The sequence below is a fragment of the Barbus barbus genome (genome assembly GCF_936440315.1).
Source record: "Barbus barbus genome assembly, chromosome: 18".
NCBI lineage: Eukaryota > Metazoa > Chordata > Actinopteri > Cypriniformes > Cyprinidae > Barbus > Barbus barbus.
In genome coordinates, this window is record NC_136746.1 from 19864500 (window position 1) to 19883935 (window position 19436).

Consider the following 19436-nt stretch of genomic DNA (forward strand, 5'->3'; position numbering starts at 1 on the left):
TAAAAAAAGGTGAGATGAGAGATGTTTTCTGTCTTTAATTTCCAATTTAATTTTGGTTGGGTAACGCTAGGCTATTACAAGGATGCTGTTTAGTTTCCTTTTTTAATTATATGCTAATGTAATTTTTTATTTTGCGTAAAAATATTAAAATGTGTAATTTTAAATTATTTTATTTTGTGAAGGATTTTTTTTGTTCAAGTAAAAATATTTAAACACGGATTAATTCTAAAGTAGCAATATTCCAAAAATGCATATTGCCCTGAAACACTTTCACATTTGACGTAGTTTTACAGTTTTGAACGGGTGGATGATCCGGTTTTTTAGCACCATCTGCTGGCGGACAACAACACATTCCAACAGGGCTTCCTTAGCAACGGCGAGCCACGCTTCCTTAGCAACGGCCTGATGTAAACATTGCAGTAAGCAAAATAAAAAGGGAAATCACTACAAGTGCGGCTCGATAATTGAGGGTTAATATGTTTTCACTGTTGAAAGGTATGTTTACACTTAACAGGCATCATGCAGCTGTTGAACTTTATGGTGGAGAGAAGGTAAACTGATCTGTTGTAGTTGTAGTGGTAAATCATGGACTGTGAAGGAATTTGACTTGGTCACCTCACCTGCTGGGCTCTGACTGTACAGTTGGACACACAAACAGGTGAGGATTTTCTAAAGCAGATAAGCATTAGCAAAAATCAGGGATGTAAATTTTGTGAGGTAAATATAAGTATTAATAAGTAAGGTGTTTGCAGCATTGCAGCAATTTGAATGTTTTGTCGTCGTTGTTGATGTTAAGTATTATCTAAGATAGACATTTAGTAACATTTTAATGTTTAGTAACTACAGTTGTAGACGTTTTAGTAAAGAATTAGTGTCTATGTTTTCAGTTCTTTACATTTCACTGAAAAAAATGATTATTCATTGAATTTACCATTTTTTTTAAGGTAAGTGATTACAATCAATTTATTTTAGCTACATTTAAATAAACAAATTTAGTTCACTAACTTTCAACTAAATTTGTTTATTTAAATGTAGCTAAAATAAATTGATTGCAACCACTTACCTTAATTTCAAAATTAGTATTATTTTTTTTCAGTGTGATTGAATGTCCATAAGCCTTTGAAAACTACTGTTTTTTTAAAGGGATCATGACACAGAATGAAAAGCAGAAACTAACTGGAGACGAAGAAATTATAAAAGAGCTGGTGAGTTTCCTGTTTTTTTCCCTATGAACTTAATGTGCAATTTGCTCTTGTATTGTGGTTTTCTAATCTAAGCCACATGTGCTGGTCTGTGCTGAAGTGTCTTTGGTTTGTATATGTCCTCAGTGTGTGTCTAATGGACTCTGCTATGAGAAGGTGTGTCAGGAGGGGAGTGGTGAAATGGTTCTGGAGATGTTTTTCTCTGGGTTCCCGCGCATGGTGGGTCTCTCTCTTTTCCCTAGATTGTCCAGTCTCACTATTGTAGGCCAGAGCATCAGCTCAATCCAGGGCCTGGAGTACTGCCCACTCCTCAAAGAATTGTGGGTAGTGGAGTGCAAACTGAAAGTAAGTTACTGAAAACATTTGGAATGCTTCTAGCTTAGTTTTCTGAAAATGTTTTATGGATTGGATTTCAATGTGATTACAATAATTTTTCTTTTTTCTTTTTTGGGGGTGCCAAGGTTGTTCATTTCAAATACTTATTTTCTTTGACTGATTTACTCTAATTAAGATGAAAATTAGCAAAGGAATCTAGTTGATTTTGACCTGTCTGGTATTGGTTGTATTTTGTAGGAAATCTCTGGCCTACATAACTGTGTGCATCTACAGAAATTATTTATGTACGACAACAACATCCAGCAGATTACAAATCTAGAGATGTTGGTCAATCTTAATGTCCTGTGGCTTAATAAGAACCAGATCTCTGACATACAGGTAGCCTATATTTGTGAGATTCTGTAAATGCAATTTCAAAGTATATTATATTTGTGTCTATACCTCTGTTTTACACCTTGTTTTACAGGGATTGAATTCACTTGTGAACCTTAAAGAGTTGAATCTTGCTGATAATGCTGTTGAGACTCTTGGTAGGTCCACTGTAAAACACTACATTTTTGCAATTTTAGCATTTAATTTTTGTACTATAATACATAGACACTTATTACTGGATACTCTAATATTTAACATGTTTATTTCTAAGGTCATTGTCTGGATTCCAACATCAATCTCCAAAATCTAAACCTCTCAGGGAACAAAATCAGTTCCTTCAAGGTATGAGAAATATAGCATTATTTGACCTGCTATTTTAATAGCTTATCATAGCAGAGCAATTTCTTTTTATGAATAAGGCATCAGTCATATTGAATTGAATTGAAATGAACAGTATTTGCTAAGGCACGAAGCCCTACTATTGTTGCTCATTCTTAATTCAGTTTTTAATACCTTACCTTAAAGGAATACAGCCATATTTACTATTGCTTAGTGAAATTTCCTGGGCAAAGGGGAACGCACACAGACCAAATTTATGTAGTTACTTAATACAAAAATACATTTAAAAAAATAAGTTACTTCAAATTGCTTTAAATAATACAGTAATTGCTTCAAAATTCATGTTTTCATGATGAGTGTTTGTGATTTACATTTTAGAGTAAAATGCCCAACAATCGTTGATTCATAGGGAAATAGTGAGGGAACCAATGATGAATTAGTCTTCCGGGTTTTGATGTCATGGCTGCAGCACTCTTTAGACAATGGAAATTTTTTCCCTCCAAAATTGAGCAAATCTGACTGCAACTTAAGTGTTAAACTTTGAAGCGTAGTTACGTATTTGCACATGGATGATGCCTAAAATCATGTTTTTTCTTATTAGATTGTTGATTGCCCTTTGTGTAGAGCCCATTTTGTTTGTTTGATTGTGTCCAAGATTACCGGGTAATAATTCCCTTCTGGCCTTCACACCATTATTACTGCAGGCCTGTATCTACATGCCATTATTGCGTCCTTCCTCTCCTCCTCACTATAGATCTGATTACTGTTATTTCTGTGCATGCTCTGTACTTTCCCAACTCCCCCAGAGAGACCTGATCATTTCGGGAATTGCACGATTCAAGTTTTTGCTTTAAAGTTCTTATCATTATCATAATGTGGCATCTCTCCCCAAGCAGATTTCGTTTTCTCTCCTTTACGAATGGAAAAAGTTTTTCACTTTTTCATTAACATAGATAAATATTTTCATTTTCAAGTGATGTGGAGCCTGAATGAGGTGCACATCTCTAAATGGGAGCCTTTGTTATTTTGTGTGAGTCGAGTGATTGAAACCTCCTCTGTCTCGCTTCGGCACTCTTTGTGTCTGACGGTTCTTCACATCTCTTTCTGTCTAACACACACAGAATCATGACACAAGCCGATAGGTGTTTGTATGGTGCTTTTTGTGCTGTTCGTCTGTGGGCTCATTGTTCAGGTGAACTGTCTTCAGGCTCATATGTGAGGCTCTTTTCTCTAATGGGAAACTAATGCACTTCCATTTAATGTTGCAGCAAAATTTTCCATTTGTGTAGGCGGACGTTATTTCCTGATGTTGCAAAAATAACAAAATATTTAAATCAAAATATCAATAACAAGCAGCATTTATAGTGTAAACGAATATACCATAAATATGGGCAATAGTAATAGTGATGCTTGACCATGAAACATCAATATAAAAATCATTGCAGAATGTCAGGGTGTTTTTTGTTTTTTTTGTTATTTGCGCAAAATTATTTCATATTCATGAATAGTCCTGATCTCTGAAAGAAGAAAAAAATGCATGTAAAATCTGTACAACCTCTTCCTTATAGGAATTGACCCATCTGGCTTGTCTACCCCGACTACGGCACCTGAGTCTGAAAGACCCTCAGTCCATTCCAAACCCACTGTGTTTGCTCTATAATTACTACATACACGTCCTATATCACATGCCACACCTGCAGAGCCTGGACACATATGACATATCTAGCAAACATCTCAAAGACACTGCAGAGGTGAGAGAATCTCTATTTCATGCACCCGAGAGTGTTGCATCTTTTGTGTTTGAGAATGATGGGAATGTGTAGTTGTGCATCAGTCCACAGTGCTGAAGAAAATGATGTATTACACCATGCGGGTACGTTGTGCACAAAGACAGTTTGATGAACTCAAAGCCAAGCTCAGGCAGCAGAGGAAAGACCAGATACAACTACCAGAAGAGAGAATACATGTACTAACACACATGCTCAGAAATGTGAGTATACAATTTGTACACAAGTTTTGTTTTTTGTGTGCCACAATGGTGGTATATTTAGAGTTTCACTTTTTCCTAAATCCATTCTTAACATATTTCGTAGGAATGCACCCATTTAAAATGTCCAATTCCGATAAGCTTAAAATGATTTGTTGTTATAGGTCATAACTGATAAAATACTGACTTTGAAATAATGTAAAAGTATATACGTATGTGTATATATCTATACATACAAAATTGAGGAAATTATTATCCAAATTATTATTTTTTATATATATACAGTGCCCTCCATAAGTATTGGAACAGTAAAGACAAAATTGCTCTGTTGACTGTGGAGTCAAGACATTTGCAAATATGATTAAAAGATGAATATGAGACAAAACTACAGAATGTCACATTTTATTATTAGCCGTTTCAACACATACATGTTTTACCAAATAAAAAGAACAGCGCTTTTAGAGTTCATCCCACTCATTGATGTGAGCATAAGTATTGGGAAAGTTGAACATAAGGCAGATAAAAAAAAATTAAAATCTATTATTTAGTTGCAGATCCCTTGCGCACAATCACAGCAGTGAGTCTGTGACCCATAGACATCACCAGACTCTTGGTCTCATCCTTTGAAATACTTTTTCCAGCCTTTAATGCAGCCAATTCCAATTGTTGCTTGTTTTGGGGAGTTTCTGCCTTTACTCTCCTCTCCAGCTGGTGAAATTCATGTTCAAATTCATGTTTAAATCTGGAGATTGACTTGGGCAATCTAAGACTTTCCATTTCTTTGCCCTTATAAATTCCTCGACTGAACTAGCAGGGTGTTTTGGGTCATTGTTCTGATGCAATATGAAGCACTTCCCAATGAATCTGGTGGCATTTTCTTGAATATTGGTAGGCAAGATGGTTTTGTACCCTTCCAAATTCATTCTGCTACTGTCATCATACATTAAGTCATCAGTAAAGTTGAGAGGGCCTCTTCCAGAGGCAGCAGTACATGTCCATGCCATGACACCATCTCCACCATGCTTTACAGATGAGGCTGTATACTTAGATAAAGGTTCATCTTTGTTTCATCGGTCCATAAACACAGTTCCAAAACCCTTCTGGCTCACCTTTTTTGAAAACTCTAATCTTGTCTTTCTATTTTTGGTGCTGGTCAGAGGTTTGCATCTTGCTGTGTAGCAGCTGTAATTCTGTGTCAAAGTCTCCTGAAGACAGTAGATTGTCAGAGCATCACCCCAGCTTTCTGGAAGTTGTTGGTGATTTTACAGACACGTCTTTTAGGGTTCATTTTCACAGCTTTTATGATTTGTCTGTCATCAACTACTGTTGTTTTCTCAGCCGATCAGGTCATTGTTGGTTGCTGGTGGTTTCCAAACTCTTGATTTCTCCATGCCCTTTGTAATTGACTTCCTTTTTTCTTTTAGCATCCAAATTGCTTGCTTTTCTCTCAAAGTCAGCTCCCTCGTCTTCATCCTGGTTTGTGTGTGTCATCATCGATTGCAGGATTCAGAATACAGAAGTAATGGATACAACTGATACGACACATTCCCTGCTTTTAATATCTGAAGAATCAATGCAACAGGACACTTAGCTGATCACAGCTGATCACTTAGAAAGACCTGTGAGGCAACTGTTCCAATACTTATGCTCATATCAGATAGAGGGATGAAACTCTAAAAGTGCTGAACTTCTTAGCTGGTAAAACATCTGTGTGTTGAATCACCCAATAATAAAATGTGACATTCTGTAGTTTTGTCTCATATTCATCTTTTAATCATATTTGTAAATCTCTTGACTCCACAGCCAACAGAGCAATTTTGTCTTCACTGTTCCAATACTTTTGGAGGGCACTGTGTGTGTGTGTGTAGATATATATATATATATATATATATATTTTAAGTATTATTTTTTTAAGTATTATTAAATTAAGTCATCCTCAAATTTCATCAAGGCTGGATTATTCCATACTCAATTTCTGGGGACAGATTTGACAAATTAGTTTGTACCCTAAAACACATTCACCCTCTGTGAGCAGATGGATTGTGAGCTGTCCCATGCACAGTCTGCTGGTAAGAAGTCAGGAGTACCTGAAGACTTGACCTCTGACTTTCATAAAGAGCACAGCCATGAGCAGAGATTGCAGCAGAAACTGGATACTCTTAAAGACCGACTGAAGTTCTGGGAGCGGCGCCTGGAGGAGTGAGTGTGCATTTTTATATACGTAAACCTGTGTGCATGATCAGGTCTTGCATATGTGTTTTTTTTGTTTGTTTTTTTGGCTTAGGGTAGAAGCAGGTCACCAGCGTAATGTGGCTATGGCCTCAGATAGAAGGGATATGATGGTGCACTTTCTGCTATTAGAGCTGGAAACCGTGGGGAACATTCGCTTTGAGGAGGGAAACACCGGCGAACCTTGGTACCACATGTATGCATGCAAGATCTTTCATACAGATACACAACATGCAGGATTACTGGTCTATACTGTTCTCTGCTTCCTCTTTCAGGTTCACATCATGTTATGATCTCTTGCTGTCCCGTTTCTGTGCGTGGGATTATAAACCTCACCACATCACTGGCATTAAGATCAATCGAATCATCCGTATCCATAACCGAGCACTGCGGCAACGCTTCCAGGACAAAGTACACTCTCTGCTCTGCAGACAGGAACCTTCACCCTTCTCACAGTGAGTCAGTCACACACTTGCTGTGTCTCACAGAGCCAGACTTTTATATATATATAGTCTACTTTGCATCTTATTTTGGCCAGAAAAACACACTTAAATAGGAAGAGGCAGTCAGACTTACAAGCAAAACATATGGTCAGTTTCTTTTTGTTTTTACTCATTGTTTATAGACAGATAAATCTGGTATTCATACCAGAAAAATAGACCACACAGATTATAAATACAAATTATTACAGATAAATACAGATTATTGTAAACACGATTTTTGTCCCATGCATCAGGTATCAGTATTACGTTAATTAAATGCCATTTATGACTAGAGAGACACAGACTGATTAAAAAAATAGAGGCCGTTTGATAATCTTTCTTTTATATTCATGAATCAGTAATCTATATTCGTAGTTCATATCAATTTTTAAGATCATGAGATATGATTCTGACAGCACAGTGTCTGTGGAAGAGAGTGTCTGTATATGCAGATTTATAATATATGTGTTTGTGTGTGTGTGTGTGTGTGTGACAGGAACTATAAACGCTGCATGGAGTATCTGTTCTACGTGCCCGATCCAGAACATTCCTGTGAAAGTGATGAGATACTTCCAATCCTAGAAAGTGGTTTTAAAACTGCTGATGCATATAAGGTACAAAACCCATCAAAGCCTAGTGAGGACTGGTTATGAGTTTCTGTTGTACATGGATGTGTGTTTCTTGCCTTCAGGCATTAGGCAGAGAGAGAGCCATCCCCCTCTCTAACAGTGTGAGTGTGTCTGATCGACTGCGAATGACATTTATGCAAAAGAAGAGTTGCTCAACATCAGGAAGTGGCCCTGTAGATATTCTTCCCTTCAGACATGGTCTGTATTCACTCAGAAGCTTTCATTTAAATTAACTTGAATGTACTATCAGTCATTTCTACACTACTACTGGCTCCAAACATTAATACAAAAATAATAGTTTGGGGATAGTAATTTTTTATTTATTTTTATTATTTATTTATTGTTTTTACCATTTTTTTTAAAAGAAGTCTTTTATTGCTCAAAATACAGTATGATCAAAAATACAGAAAAATTGAATGTTGTAAAATATTATTACAATTTAAAATAGCTGCTCTCTATTTTAAAATGTAATTTATTCCTGTGATGGCAAAACTGAATTTTCAGCAGCCATTACTCCAGTCTTCAGGATCACATGATCCTCTTAATATGCTGATTTGATGCTCAAGAAACATTTCTTACTTTTATCAGTGTTGAAAATGGTTGTGCTGCTAAATATTTTTGTGGAAACCATGATACATTTATTAGGATTCTTATATCAATAGGAAGCACAAAATAACAGCATTTTTTTTTATAATTTTCTCTCTAAAAAAGTGTTTGCTTTTGTGCATTTTTGTATGTTTGTAGGTCAGTTGATCATTTCTAAAGTGTTCCTGGGCCGTAGTGCTGCAGTGAAGGAGGGTCTCCCAATAGACTGTGATCATTACCCTAAAGCAAACTCTGTCTACCTCAGTACCTGCTCTAAAGAGCAAAGGCACACAGCACAAACAGCCCCTGGTGAGTAGAGTAGAGTGTGTGAACCCGTCAGAGAAAAATGTCTTCTGGTGATCAAAGCAGTAATCTGTGTGTATCTGTGTGTTTTTGTTCAACAGACATGCTGTGTCCCTCCAGCCTGCCGGACAGCTGTGACTGTAAACAGCAGCAGAAACTGTGGTACATGTTTGACAATGAAATGGTGCTCCCAGAGTACCTTGTAGACTTTGAATATGTAACACAGGTATATATGTTTAACAGTATATATACCCTCACACATTTACACCATCCTGTTAATATTATCCTCTCTTATTAGAGAGTAGTAATTAGTAATCAAATCATCTTCATCTTATGACATCTTTCTGTAGGACGCATCTCAGCCCTCTCCAGACTCCCCGTCCAGTTCTCATGCATCCCCGGCTGATTCCCCATCTGTGTCCCGAGCTGAGCTGGACCTGGATGAGGAGGCATTTAATATGGAACCCATTTTGAAGGCTCACCCCAAGCTGCTCAGTCTAGATGAGAAATCCATACTTACAGTGGCCAGAGCAAACGTCCTTAGTCAGATCACAGTGAGACCTACAATATTTAACATACACAAACCCGTATCTCTGTGATCATTTTATTGACTTATTTCCTTTCGTACAGGTACTGAATCTATATGGCAACAGTCTGAATAAACTTCCTGAGATTTCTCGACTCACAGCTCTAAAGCAACTGACCCTCAGCTTCAACGAGTTCACTCATCTGGACGATATTTCACATATGGTGATAAGATCATTCTATTCATTCATAAACTTCTTCTAAACATGACAGTATCACAACCATTTAAAGGACAAAATTGTCAAAAGTCAAAACTGACCCTATATACACTTTTTATATATACAAATTATTGGTCTTCGTTCACTCTGAAAGGTACAGTATTTTTGGTCTATGTCACTAAGTACCTTTATTTTTAACCACCTGTCATAAAAAACACTTAAATGAAGTCCTGTCATTGAATATGAATTTATAACTTGTGACTGTCTTTGTCTCTCATTGTCTCTCTGTCTTTCAATCCTTTAGCCAAACCTGGAGTACCTGGATGTTAGTTTTAACCATATTTCCTCTCTGGAGGGTTTGCGTGGACTTGGTCAACTCATAGAACTGGATCTTCGCTGGAATCATTTGACTCGAATCAGGGATGACATGAATGTTTTGCGTAAACACGCCCCTGCCCTGCTCCGTCTAGACACACGGCACAATCCTTGGCACAGGGTAAAAGTTACCTTACATGATTGAGTTTCATATTATACAGTAGAAAATGTGAAGCATCATGATAAATGAAGATTGAGCAAGGTCGATATATACACTTCTGTTCAAAAGTTTAAAGAGTCAGTAAGATTCAAATAAAATAATACTATTTAATTTTGCAGAACGAGTCTGTGCGTATGATGGTTCTTGGTCGGCTGAAGACTCTCACTTATTTGGATGATGTTTTCGTGATGGAGGAGGAAGCGGCTGCTGCTGTTCAAGTGGCTGCCCGATCTAGAATCAACCAGGTATGAACATTCTGAATGTTATACATGAATATGAACGTTCCTGAACATTCTCAGTGTTTGTGTCCACGTTTGACCTGCAAGCGTGTGTGTGTTTGCAGGCATCTCTGATGACCCACTCTCGGACTGACAGTGAACGTCCCCGCAGTCTGAGTTTGCTCTCTTCTGCTCACCTGCTCACACAGATCAGCCCGTCTCCATGGAAACACTTGCAAGAACTTGAGTCAGGCTGGACCACCAAAGTATGACATATAAACTCACATTCTCTCACACAAACAACATTTAAAATGGTTAATTCACTCACCCTTGTAATTTCTGTGTTTGTTGAAACACAAAGAAGATAGAATGTTACGCATCTTGGCCTTTCCATCCAGCATTTTTTTATATGATATATATCCCAAAATTTGCATAAAAATAGGTAGATGGAAACATAGCTAATGATGACATAATTTCCTGGTAGAGCCATATTTTTAACTGATATACTTTGCCCTTTGCCCTGCGGGGTCAGATCACAGCACTGAATCTTGATGGTCTGCGGTTGACCCGGCTCAGTAATCTTGACCGACTGGTGAATCTTCGCTGGGCTTCATTTGACAATAATGAATTAACTCGAATTGAGGGTCTGGAACACTGCACCCTACTGGAGGAACTTTCCCTTAATAACAACAGTATCAGCAGACTGGAAGGTAGTGTTCCTTCTTTCCCTTTCTCACTTTTTTCCCCACTGTATCAGTTTAATATAAAACCAGGGACAAAACTGTGTAATATAACCTTCATTAGTTCATCACACTGTTTCTTACTGTGTTTATTGCTGCTCTTGTTTGTTTGGTGTGTGGCAGGTTTGTGTGCGATGCATCGTCTGACTCGTCTGAGCCTTAACAGCAACCATTTACAGTGTTTAGAGGGGGATATTTTGGACCAGCTACCCAACCTTCACTTCCTGTCTGTAGAGAACAACATCATCTCATCTCTGCATGGGCTTCAAAGGTCACGGTCCTTATTCGAGCTGTATGTTGGCAATAATGACATCAGCACCACCCGAGACATATACCACTTAAAGGTAAGGAGATTTTATAGATCTGAATATCATTTTGTGCAATTAATGTTTTTTTAAGCATTCATTCAAAGCACCTGTTGATGAGAATGCATGTAAAGTTCTGTAGGGTAATGTTAAAGTGAATAAAGTGTGGTGGTGATGAAGTGTCTTTTTCTCTTAGGCACTGCCTAGTTTAATTATTCTGGATCTGTATGGGAATCCCCTTGTAAACAAACTGGAGAACTACAGGATCTACATGGTTTTCCATCTGCCTTCACTCAAAGCACTGGATGGAGTAGCTGTGGTAAATATAACTGATGCTTATGTATATATATACAGTAGTGTTTGTTTTCATATGTATGCTCAAAAGTTATAAAGAAATTAGTACATTTATTCAGCTGCACTTTTCCATGCAATGAAAGTGAAAGGGACTGGAGGCTGGCTGTTGCCAGAATTTCAATTTATGGGTGAACCATTTGGGTAAGTTTTAAAAAATACAAACGTGTCTGTGCTGTGTAGGAAACGTGTGAATCAGAAACTGCCAAGGATGTGTTTGGAGGGCGGCTCAATGCTGATATGGTGGCTGAGAAGCTGGGCTATACCAACTACAGAGACCTGTCAGAACTCAACCTGCAGTCTAGCTCAGTCAGGTTCACATTAACTCTCACTTCAATCTCACTTCAGTCAGAATTAAACCAACACAGTTGAACTGGATATATTGCTTCACTCTTTATGATTTCTGTTTTACTGTGTATTTTAGAATGGTGGATCTCGCGCCTGCTGATTTGTTCAGTAATTTACGCAGTATTAATCTAGATCACAATAACCTCACCTCATTCAGCGGTCTCATCTTCCTGACCAACATTAAGGTGCGTATGAGTTTAGGACAGAATGTAAATACAACACTTTTGTCTGTCTTTGTCTATGTTACTGGTTATGTATACTAACATTATATACTAATGTCCACTCTGTGTCTATGTACATATATATTTATGTTTTTGTTTGTGCATGTGATCTTGCAGGTGTTGTCTCTTAACTATAATCACATTGAGTCAATTCTACCACGTCAAAAAGTTCAGAGTCACATGAGCAACAAGCAGTTTCTCTATCATAAAGTCAGTTCCAGTGGATATGGGCAGCAGAACAGCAGGCCCAGCAGGTGCTCACACACACACACACACACACACACACACTCATTGTTTTTTGTGGTTTATGGGGACTCTCCATAGGCATAATGGTTTTTATACTGAACAAACTGTGTGTGCTATTGCCCTACACCAACCCTACACCTAAACTTAGCCCTCACAGGAGACTTTGTGCATTTTTAGATTTAAAATAAAAACACCATTTAGTATGTTTTTTAAGCCTTTTGAATTATGGGGACATAGGCAGTGTCCTCATAAACCACCTTCATATTGTAATACCTATGTCATACCCATGTCATTATACAAATTTGTGTCCTCATAAACCGCATAAACATGCACACACTCAACATCACTCTGTCATAAACTATTGGGGTGATATACTGTAGTCTCTTGTCTAACCACTAGGGAGCATCACAATTACATATAATAAGAAATTCTCAGACAGTGAGTGTGCTTATAACCAGAGAAAATTCACCGCTTCATAGGCTGCAAAGTTTTGGGAGTAAAAGCCACATTTATTGACAAATTGTATATACCGCATACAGTATTAATCCCGTTAACTGTAGTCTTCTGGATGACACACACCTCTACATGTGCCTCTCATTTATTTTTCTCACTTTCCTTTAAAATGTGCTTCTCCTCTCTTCCTTCTCTTTGTTTGTAGGGAGGGATTAATTGATAATCTGGAGCCTCTGATGTCCAGTTTGGAGGTTTTGCATTTAGGGTATAATGGTATATCCAACTTGATCAATCTACAAATCAGCCGACTCACTAACCTCAGAGCGCTGTTCCTACAAGGTATGTACAACCAAAGTTCTTTTAAGGCAAGTCATGTCACTCAGCGACCATCTTTGAAACGCCTCTCAGGCATGCCAGTGCAGCTCCTATCTCTTTGAAAGGGGAAACATCAAATTCTCCAAAACTGTTTGCCAAGCTTGCGATTTAATTTCATATTTGAAATCACCAATGTAATCTGGCAACAACTGTATCATAAATGTTGTTTATTTTGCTCAAATAGAGTTATTTGGGTCTGGGTCCGTTAAAACCTTAGACTGTTAAAACTCAATGGTGAGAGAGACATAAACTCCTGCTGTAACTTTTCCTGCTGGTGCCGCTGTTGGACAGGGTTTCTATAGAAAAATTGGTGATTTATACACTTTTTTTATTAACAATAAACAAACCAGAATTCAAACCTAAAAATGCATATAAATTTAACTTAACCTCCTACACTCCCACACTTTTTGAAGTTATATTTTGTAATATTGGCATTGTTTTATTTTTGTACTATTTTTTTTTTTCTCATCCAATATTTTGAAGAGACACTGCCTCCCTTGCCTCCTCGGAGGAAATGCCTCTGGTACAACCTCTCTTGCACAGCTGTTCATCACTGTCTGCAAACATATCCTCACTGAACTATACAGAAAATATTTATGTTTCAAATAAATGCTGTTCTTTTGAATGTTGTATTCATTAAAGAATCCTGAGGAAAAAATTAACAGTTTTCACAAAAATATTAAGCAGAACCACTCTTTTCAACATTGATAATATCAACATATTAGAATGATTTCTGAAGGATCATGTGACACTCAAGTTGAAATATTCAAATTCAAATATTTTAACATAAAAAAACATTTATTTTAAATTGTAATAATATTGTCCAATATTACTATTTTTGATCAAATAAATGCAGCCTGGGTGAGAATAAGAGACTTCTTTTAAAAACATTAAACGTTTAAACAATACTGTATATACAGTTTATATTCTTTAATACGATCTTCTGTATATGTCTTCTCTTTTTCTCTAAGGGAATGATATCAGTCAGGTAGATGGATTGGATGGTTTGCGGAGACTATGTAAGTTGGTTCTGGATCGAAATCGAATTAAATCTTTGAGTGAGAACTCATTCTGTGGACAGGGAGTTCTGCTGGATTTGCACTTGGCAGAGAATCGCATCCGTGAACTGAACCACCTTCAGCCTCTCACTGAGCTCCGGAGACTGTTCCTAGACATGAACAAAATACTGGTACACAATAACACCTACACAAAATACACAAAAACCTTCCTAAAAATACAGGTACACGTTAAACATGTACACAAAGGTTAATCCTTGACTGTAGAGCTCCACAAAGGACAGTGACTTTTCCAAGCTTCTGGTGAGAAACATACTATAATTTGTTATATGCTGGAAAAAGCTGGAAACTATCCCTTTAATTTATCATTTAACCATTTACATTACATTCACATTTAGTCATTTAGCAGACGCTTTTATCCAAAGCAACTTATAAATGAGCACAATAGAACCAATCAAAACCAACAAAAGAGCAAAAATATGCAAGTGCTATGACAAGTCTCGGTTAGCCTAACACAGTACACGTAGCAAGGTGTTTTTTTTTAAAAGAAAACGAGTAGATAGAAAATAGAAAAAAGAAACCTAGATTACCAATACATCGTTAAGCAATTGTAAATGTCCTCACTAATAATGAAAACATTTGGTATTTATGTCATGGCATATTTCTTGAGCAAATACATACAAGCAGTTTGGTTCACATTTATTAGTTAGACACACAGGTCTTTCAGATATAGTTAATCTTATGATAGGTATAATTTACCATATTAGCAGGATATATTTAAGTGTTGTAGGTCAGGCTATATATAGAATCTACCAAGAAACTTAGGAACACAGTTACTCTCAATCCTACTGAGAGTGTGTGTATGTTTGAGTACTTGAGGCTTGCTTTTATTATTCACCCCTCCATTCTCATCTATCTGTATGTGTGTAGCTACAGTTTTACTGTAATTACTAAATTACAGTAATTCAGTCACTTAGTGTGTTTGTATTAGTGTTGTTAGTCCCTGTGAGAGCGCTGCCTTTCGCCTGCCCCTGAATATAGAGTAATTACAGACAGCCATTACTGCACCAGCACAGCAGCCCAAGGGCACAATTAAGCAGTATTTACATTGATTGAAGGTCAGAGGTGTGTGTGTTCTTGAGACACGATGATCTTTTTGATTCACCTCCTCATTCCTTTATCTTTGTGGAAATCATGACATGTTAACAAAAACCTTTAATTTAATGTTTCTTGTGTCCTGCCCATTTTCTAATCATAATTTTTGTTTTCATTGTTTATTTCCCTCTTCATATGCCTGTTTATTTGAAACATTTTAAGACAGTAAATATAGGAGTTAACATGACAAAAACAACAAAATATTTGAGATGAAGATATACTATAGTCAAATAAGGAATTAATAACAGTTGCTCTGCAAATTTCGCAGTCAATTCCATTCATTTCCATTCCATGGGAGTTTAGCATGAGGGCGCAAAAGGTCTTGAAGCAAATTTTGCTCACGTTCAAGTTGATCATGCAAATTCACCATGCTGACCAACAGAAAGCTAAAACTAAACTGACAAACTGAAAAATGGACCATTTTTGCCCACAAAATTTTGCATAGATTTTGAAAATCTGACACCTTAAGATGATAAAAGGGTCGGCACCAATAGCCTCGTGGTTAGTGTGCCGACATCTAGCACAACTGTGTTCACGGCGACCCGAGTTTGATTCCCGTCTTGAGGTCCTTTGCCGATCCTGCCCTCTCTCTCCACCCAATGCCTTCCTGTCTGCTCTCTACTACTATCCTATCCAATAAAGGCATAAAAAGCCCAAACAAATAACTTAAAAAAGGGAGAAATCTTTATAAAATCTAGTTTAAAATGCAGGTGCCGCATTCTTAGAAATTAAATTTTTGTATTCATATTTATACTTAAAAAAAGATTTAATGACAAAATATTGAGCTGTATAACCATCAAGCAAAAAGTAATAAAAGATGTCCACATATTTCAAAATAAACAGTTTTCAACATTGATAATATTAAGAAATGTTTCTTCACCAAAGATTGGAGTAATGGCTACTAAAAAAAATCAGCTTTGCCATCACAGGAATAAATTACAGAAAATATATTAAAATAGGAATCAATTGTTATAATATTTCAGAATATGAATGCTTTTACAGTATTTTTGACCAAACAAATGCAGCCTTGGTGAGCACGAGACACTACATTAAAAATAAAATAAAATCCTACTACCCAAACTTTTTGTGTATATAAAAATTATATATGTATATAAAAGCATACAATAGTCATTGTGTTTCTTTTGTAAGCGTCTAAATGCATTATGTATTTCAAAGCGTATTTATGACCTAATATGTCTCTTGTTTGTGTTACAGGACATTTCAGAGCTGGAGAAACTGGAGGTGCTTCCTTCTCTCATGGAACTGTCTGTAGTGGGCAACCCAGTGAGTCACACACACACAATGCTCTTGATGAAGAGATTTCAAACTGAGACCATGGCTCAACTGCTAACTAACCATGATTACAGACAAACCCTTACACACGCACACTCACTCTCTGCTTCTGAATAAATACAGTATGTTTTGTCCTCTTTACTTGGCTGATTATCCCTTTAATTAAACATAATATTCTGCACTACGACATACCAGTTGTGTGTGTTGCAGGTGGCTCGCCGATCACTGCACAGACTGGCAGTGGTACTGCATCTGTCTACGCTGCAGGTCCTGGATGGCATGACAGTCACCCTGGAAGAAAGAACCAGAGCAGAGCTTTTAAATTATGAAGCACAGGTAGCTCACACTTACTATACTATTGCTTTCCTGTAGCTCAAATAGTTGAGCATGGCGCTAGCAACGCCAAGGTCATGGGTTCGATTCCCAGGGAAAGCAAGAGCTGATAAAATGTAAAAACTGTAACTTGAATGCAATGTAAGTCGCTTTGGATAAAAGCGTCTGCTAAATGCGTAAATGTACTATCCAGATCGAATGAATGGATCAGATACAGCTTATACTGCAGAGACAATTACCTTGTGCATGTGTGTAGGGTTCTAGTTCAGGTGGTGAAGTGACTTTACCCGGTTTGGTACCATTGGTGACCCGACCGGCTCCTTTAAGAGGTTCAGGAATACACTCACTTGTACCTGATCAGCATGACGACACACATGATACCAGCAGATGTACGTATACATACAGTACAGACACACACCAGATGTGTATGTTAAACACAAACTCACACCATGAATACATTTTTGTGTGTGTTTTTAGATAGGAAGCAGAAAGCAGTTGCCTCTCTCTTGCGTGGAGTTCAGAGTGACTTCAACTTCAGGCAGATCAGAGGATCTTCCAGCCACTACATGACAGCGCTGCAGCAGACCGGATACAGAGTTCTCTCCACTTTCCCTAACGCTGATCCTGAGACAAGGTCTGTACATACACACACGCATGTACAGTATAGGTCTTTATGTGATGTTGAAGGATAGAAATTATCACACGGGTTATAACACAACCACAATTCTTTCAATTGTTTTGCTAAATATATTTTTTTAAATCATTTTGGCGCTGGTTGGTCCTAGTCCTTATTGATCTGAGCTTATGCACTTCCGTTGTTAAGTGAATATTGCTAAAATGATCCACAAATACTGCTTTTTCACTCAAAAACTGAGATGCATAAGCTTCAATCAATGAGGCCTATGACCAGTCAGTTCCAAAAAGAAACACAAAACCTGTGCTAATTGAAAGAAAACAAGTTGACAAGAAGATTGAATCCAAGGATAAGTTACAATTTTACGATTTACAAGCCATTTTTAAATGGTTGGTCATTTTTGACTGTGACCACCAGATTAGGTAAAGGATGTTCAGCCCAGCACAAGGGGTAATCTTGATATTCTCCACAGGTACCAGTGTCACAGTGTACCCAGACCTCCTCCTCCTCCTCCTCCTCTGTAATGCAGAGTCATAGACACACTATGTGTGTCATGAATTTCAGCTTTGGTCTTGTGTGTTGTTGTTTGTCTTTGGATCTTAGATAGGACTTAAATTGACAATTTATTTATTTGGAATTGTGTCAATATCAAATTTATTAAATTTATATTTTCTATTCAAGTCTTTGAGTGGTGTCCTTTATCTTAAGCCTTTGTGCGTGCAACATTCTCACTCTCCATGAGGTTTGCTTTATTTTTTTATGTATTTGATAGTTATGAAGTCACTTCAAATATAAAAGTACATACAAAACATTTGTCAAAAACATTTTTGCTTGAAAACTCAAATGTTTTGGCCTATAGTTGCAAAACTTGTCCATTGAGGGGTCCCAGTAGGCTGGTTTGGTTTTTAATTTATTCTTAGCCTCAGTGGAACTGGTTGGAACATATAAACATATGACATATTACAGTACTAAAAAAAAAAAAAAAATTGTAATATTTGTTCTCAATTTTACTTTTATAATAATATTATTTGTTTTAATGTATTCTATAGAGAATAAGAAGAAATTATTAGTTTTGTTATTATTATTGTTATTATAATCCATAATTGCACACAAGCATAATAATGATCATTTTTATAGAATAATGTAATTTGTACATTTATACTTGATTCTTAAGGAAAACAATTTCCTGCTAATTTATAATATTCATACATACACACTATCAACTATTGCCAGCTTTGCACTTCTGTGTCTGTTTTTCTTTTTATGACAAACACATCTCACACGGTTCAGAATTTTGCTATCTGCTTTTCTCTAAGAAATAAAAGCCCACTCTGGGGTGGAATAGTTCTCGTTACAGCTATGACAAAGTGTGATTTGTGTCAGACTGTGACACTGAAAAGAGAGCAGAGGTTTTAGTCTGATGTGTTTATTTTCAGTGAGCTGTATTATGAGTGCAGTTTAGCAACACAGCTGAAAATGCAATGTCTGGAGAAATTCAAAGGCAATCACACACATAATGTGTTCAGTAAAAACCTGTTATCACAGCTCAAGGTAATTCTCTTCCTGTTTTCCTGTGGACTATAATGGTGGGGGGTTGCAAAAGGAGAAAGACACAGAGAGAGAACCAAATCTAACAGAATAAAAGAAGATATATTAAAATGTGGAGAAAATGAGAAAGGAAAGCCAGAGTGAATGCTGTTGAATTTAATGGTGGACCTGCTGTGGAAATAACACAGAGCACAGTGAGTGTGTTGTCCAAGCACTGTTCAAAGGAATACAGAGATACATCTGAGCATCTTGCAGCATGAACGTTCCTTTTTTATCTGTTGATGTGTCTTTTACTGTTGGTCTCGTGCAGGGATGTGTGTCAGATGTGTGCCAATAGTTCATTATAATTCAATTAATTTTAGCTCACTTTAAAAAAAAAAAAAAAAAAAAAATCACTGTCTGATTGCATAACGTCTTTTTGATTTGATTTATGCATGTACATTGTCATTTCCCCATGT

The 19436-nt window shown here is 36.9% G+C and overlaps 1 protein-coding gene across 1 annotated transcript; it reads left to right on the forward strand.

Moving 5' to 3' along the window:
* The first annotated feature begins 1379 nt into the window (after window positions 1-1379).
* On the forward strand, window positions 1380-18108 carry lrrc9 (leucine rich repeat containing 9). The gene is made up of 31 exons (XM_079439915.1): window positions 1380-1547; window positions 1776-1916; window positions 2005-2068; window positions 2182-2252; window positions 3818-4000; window positions 4084-4239; window positions 6272-6435; window positions 6521-6652; window positions 6741-6920; window positions 7444-7561; window positions 7639-7774; window positions 8321-8470; window positions 8566-8690; window positions 8815-9018; window positions 9095-9214; window positions 9512-9703; window positions 9862-9987; window positions 10086-10226; window positions 10493-10670; window positions 10824-11044; window positions 11202-11324; window positions 11540-11670; window positions 11781-11889; window positions 12043-12179; window positions 12830-12963; window positions 13971-14188; window positions 16386-16454; window positions 16674-16799; window positions 17053-17185; window positions 17274-17430; window positions 17903-18108. Exons 1-31 carry the CDS (start codon window positions 1383-1385, stop codon window positions 17952-17954), a joined length of 4356 nt encoding a protein of 1451 aa, XP_079296041.1. The 5' UTR covers window positions 1380-1382; the 3' UTR covers window positions 17955-18108.
* Window positions 18109-19436: the final 1328 nt, after the last annotated feature.

Coding starts and splice junctions, on each gene's coding strand:
- lrrc9 (XM_079439915.1), top strand. CDS start 1,383: ATGGTTCTGGAGATGTTTTTCTCTGGGTTCCCGCGCATGGTGGGTCTC. Junction 11,045..11,201: donor GAGACATATACCACTTAAAG/GTAAGGAGATTT, acceptor TTTTTCTCTTAG/GCACTGCCTAGTTTAATTAT. Junction 17,431..17,902: donor AACGCTGATCCTGAGACAAG/GTCTGTACATAC, acceptor TATTCTCCACAG/GTACCAGTGTCACAGTGTAC.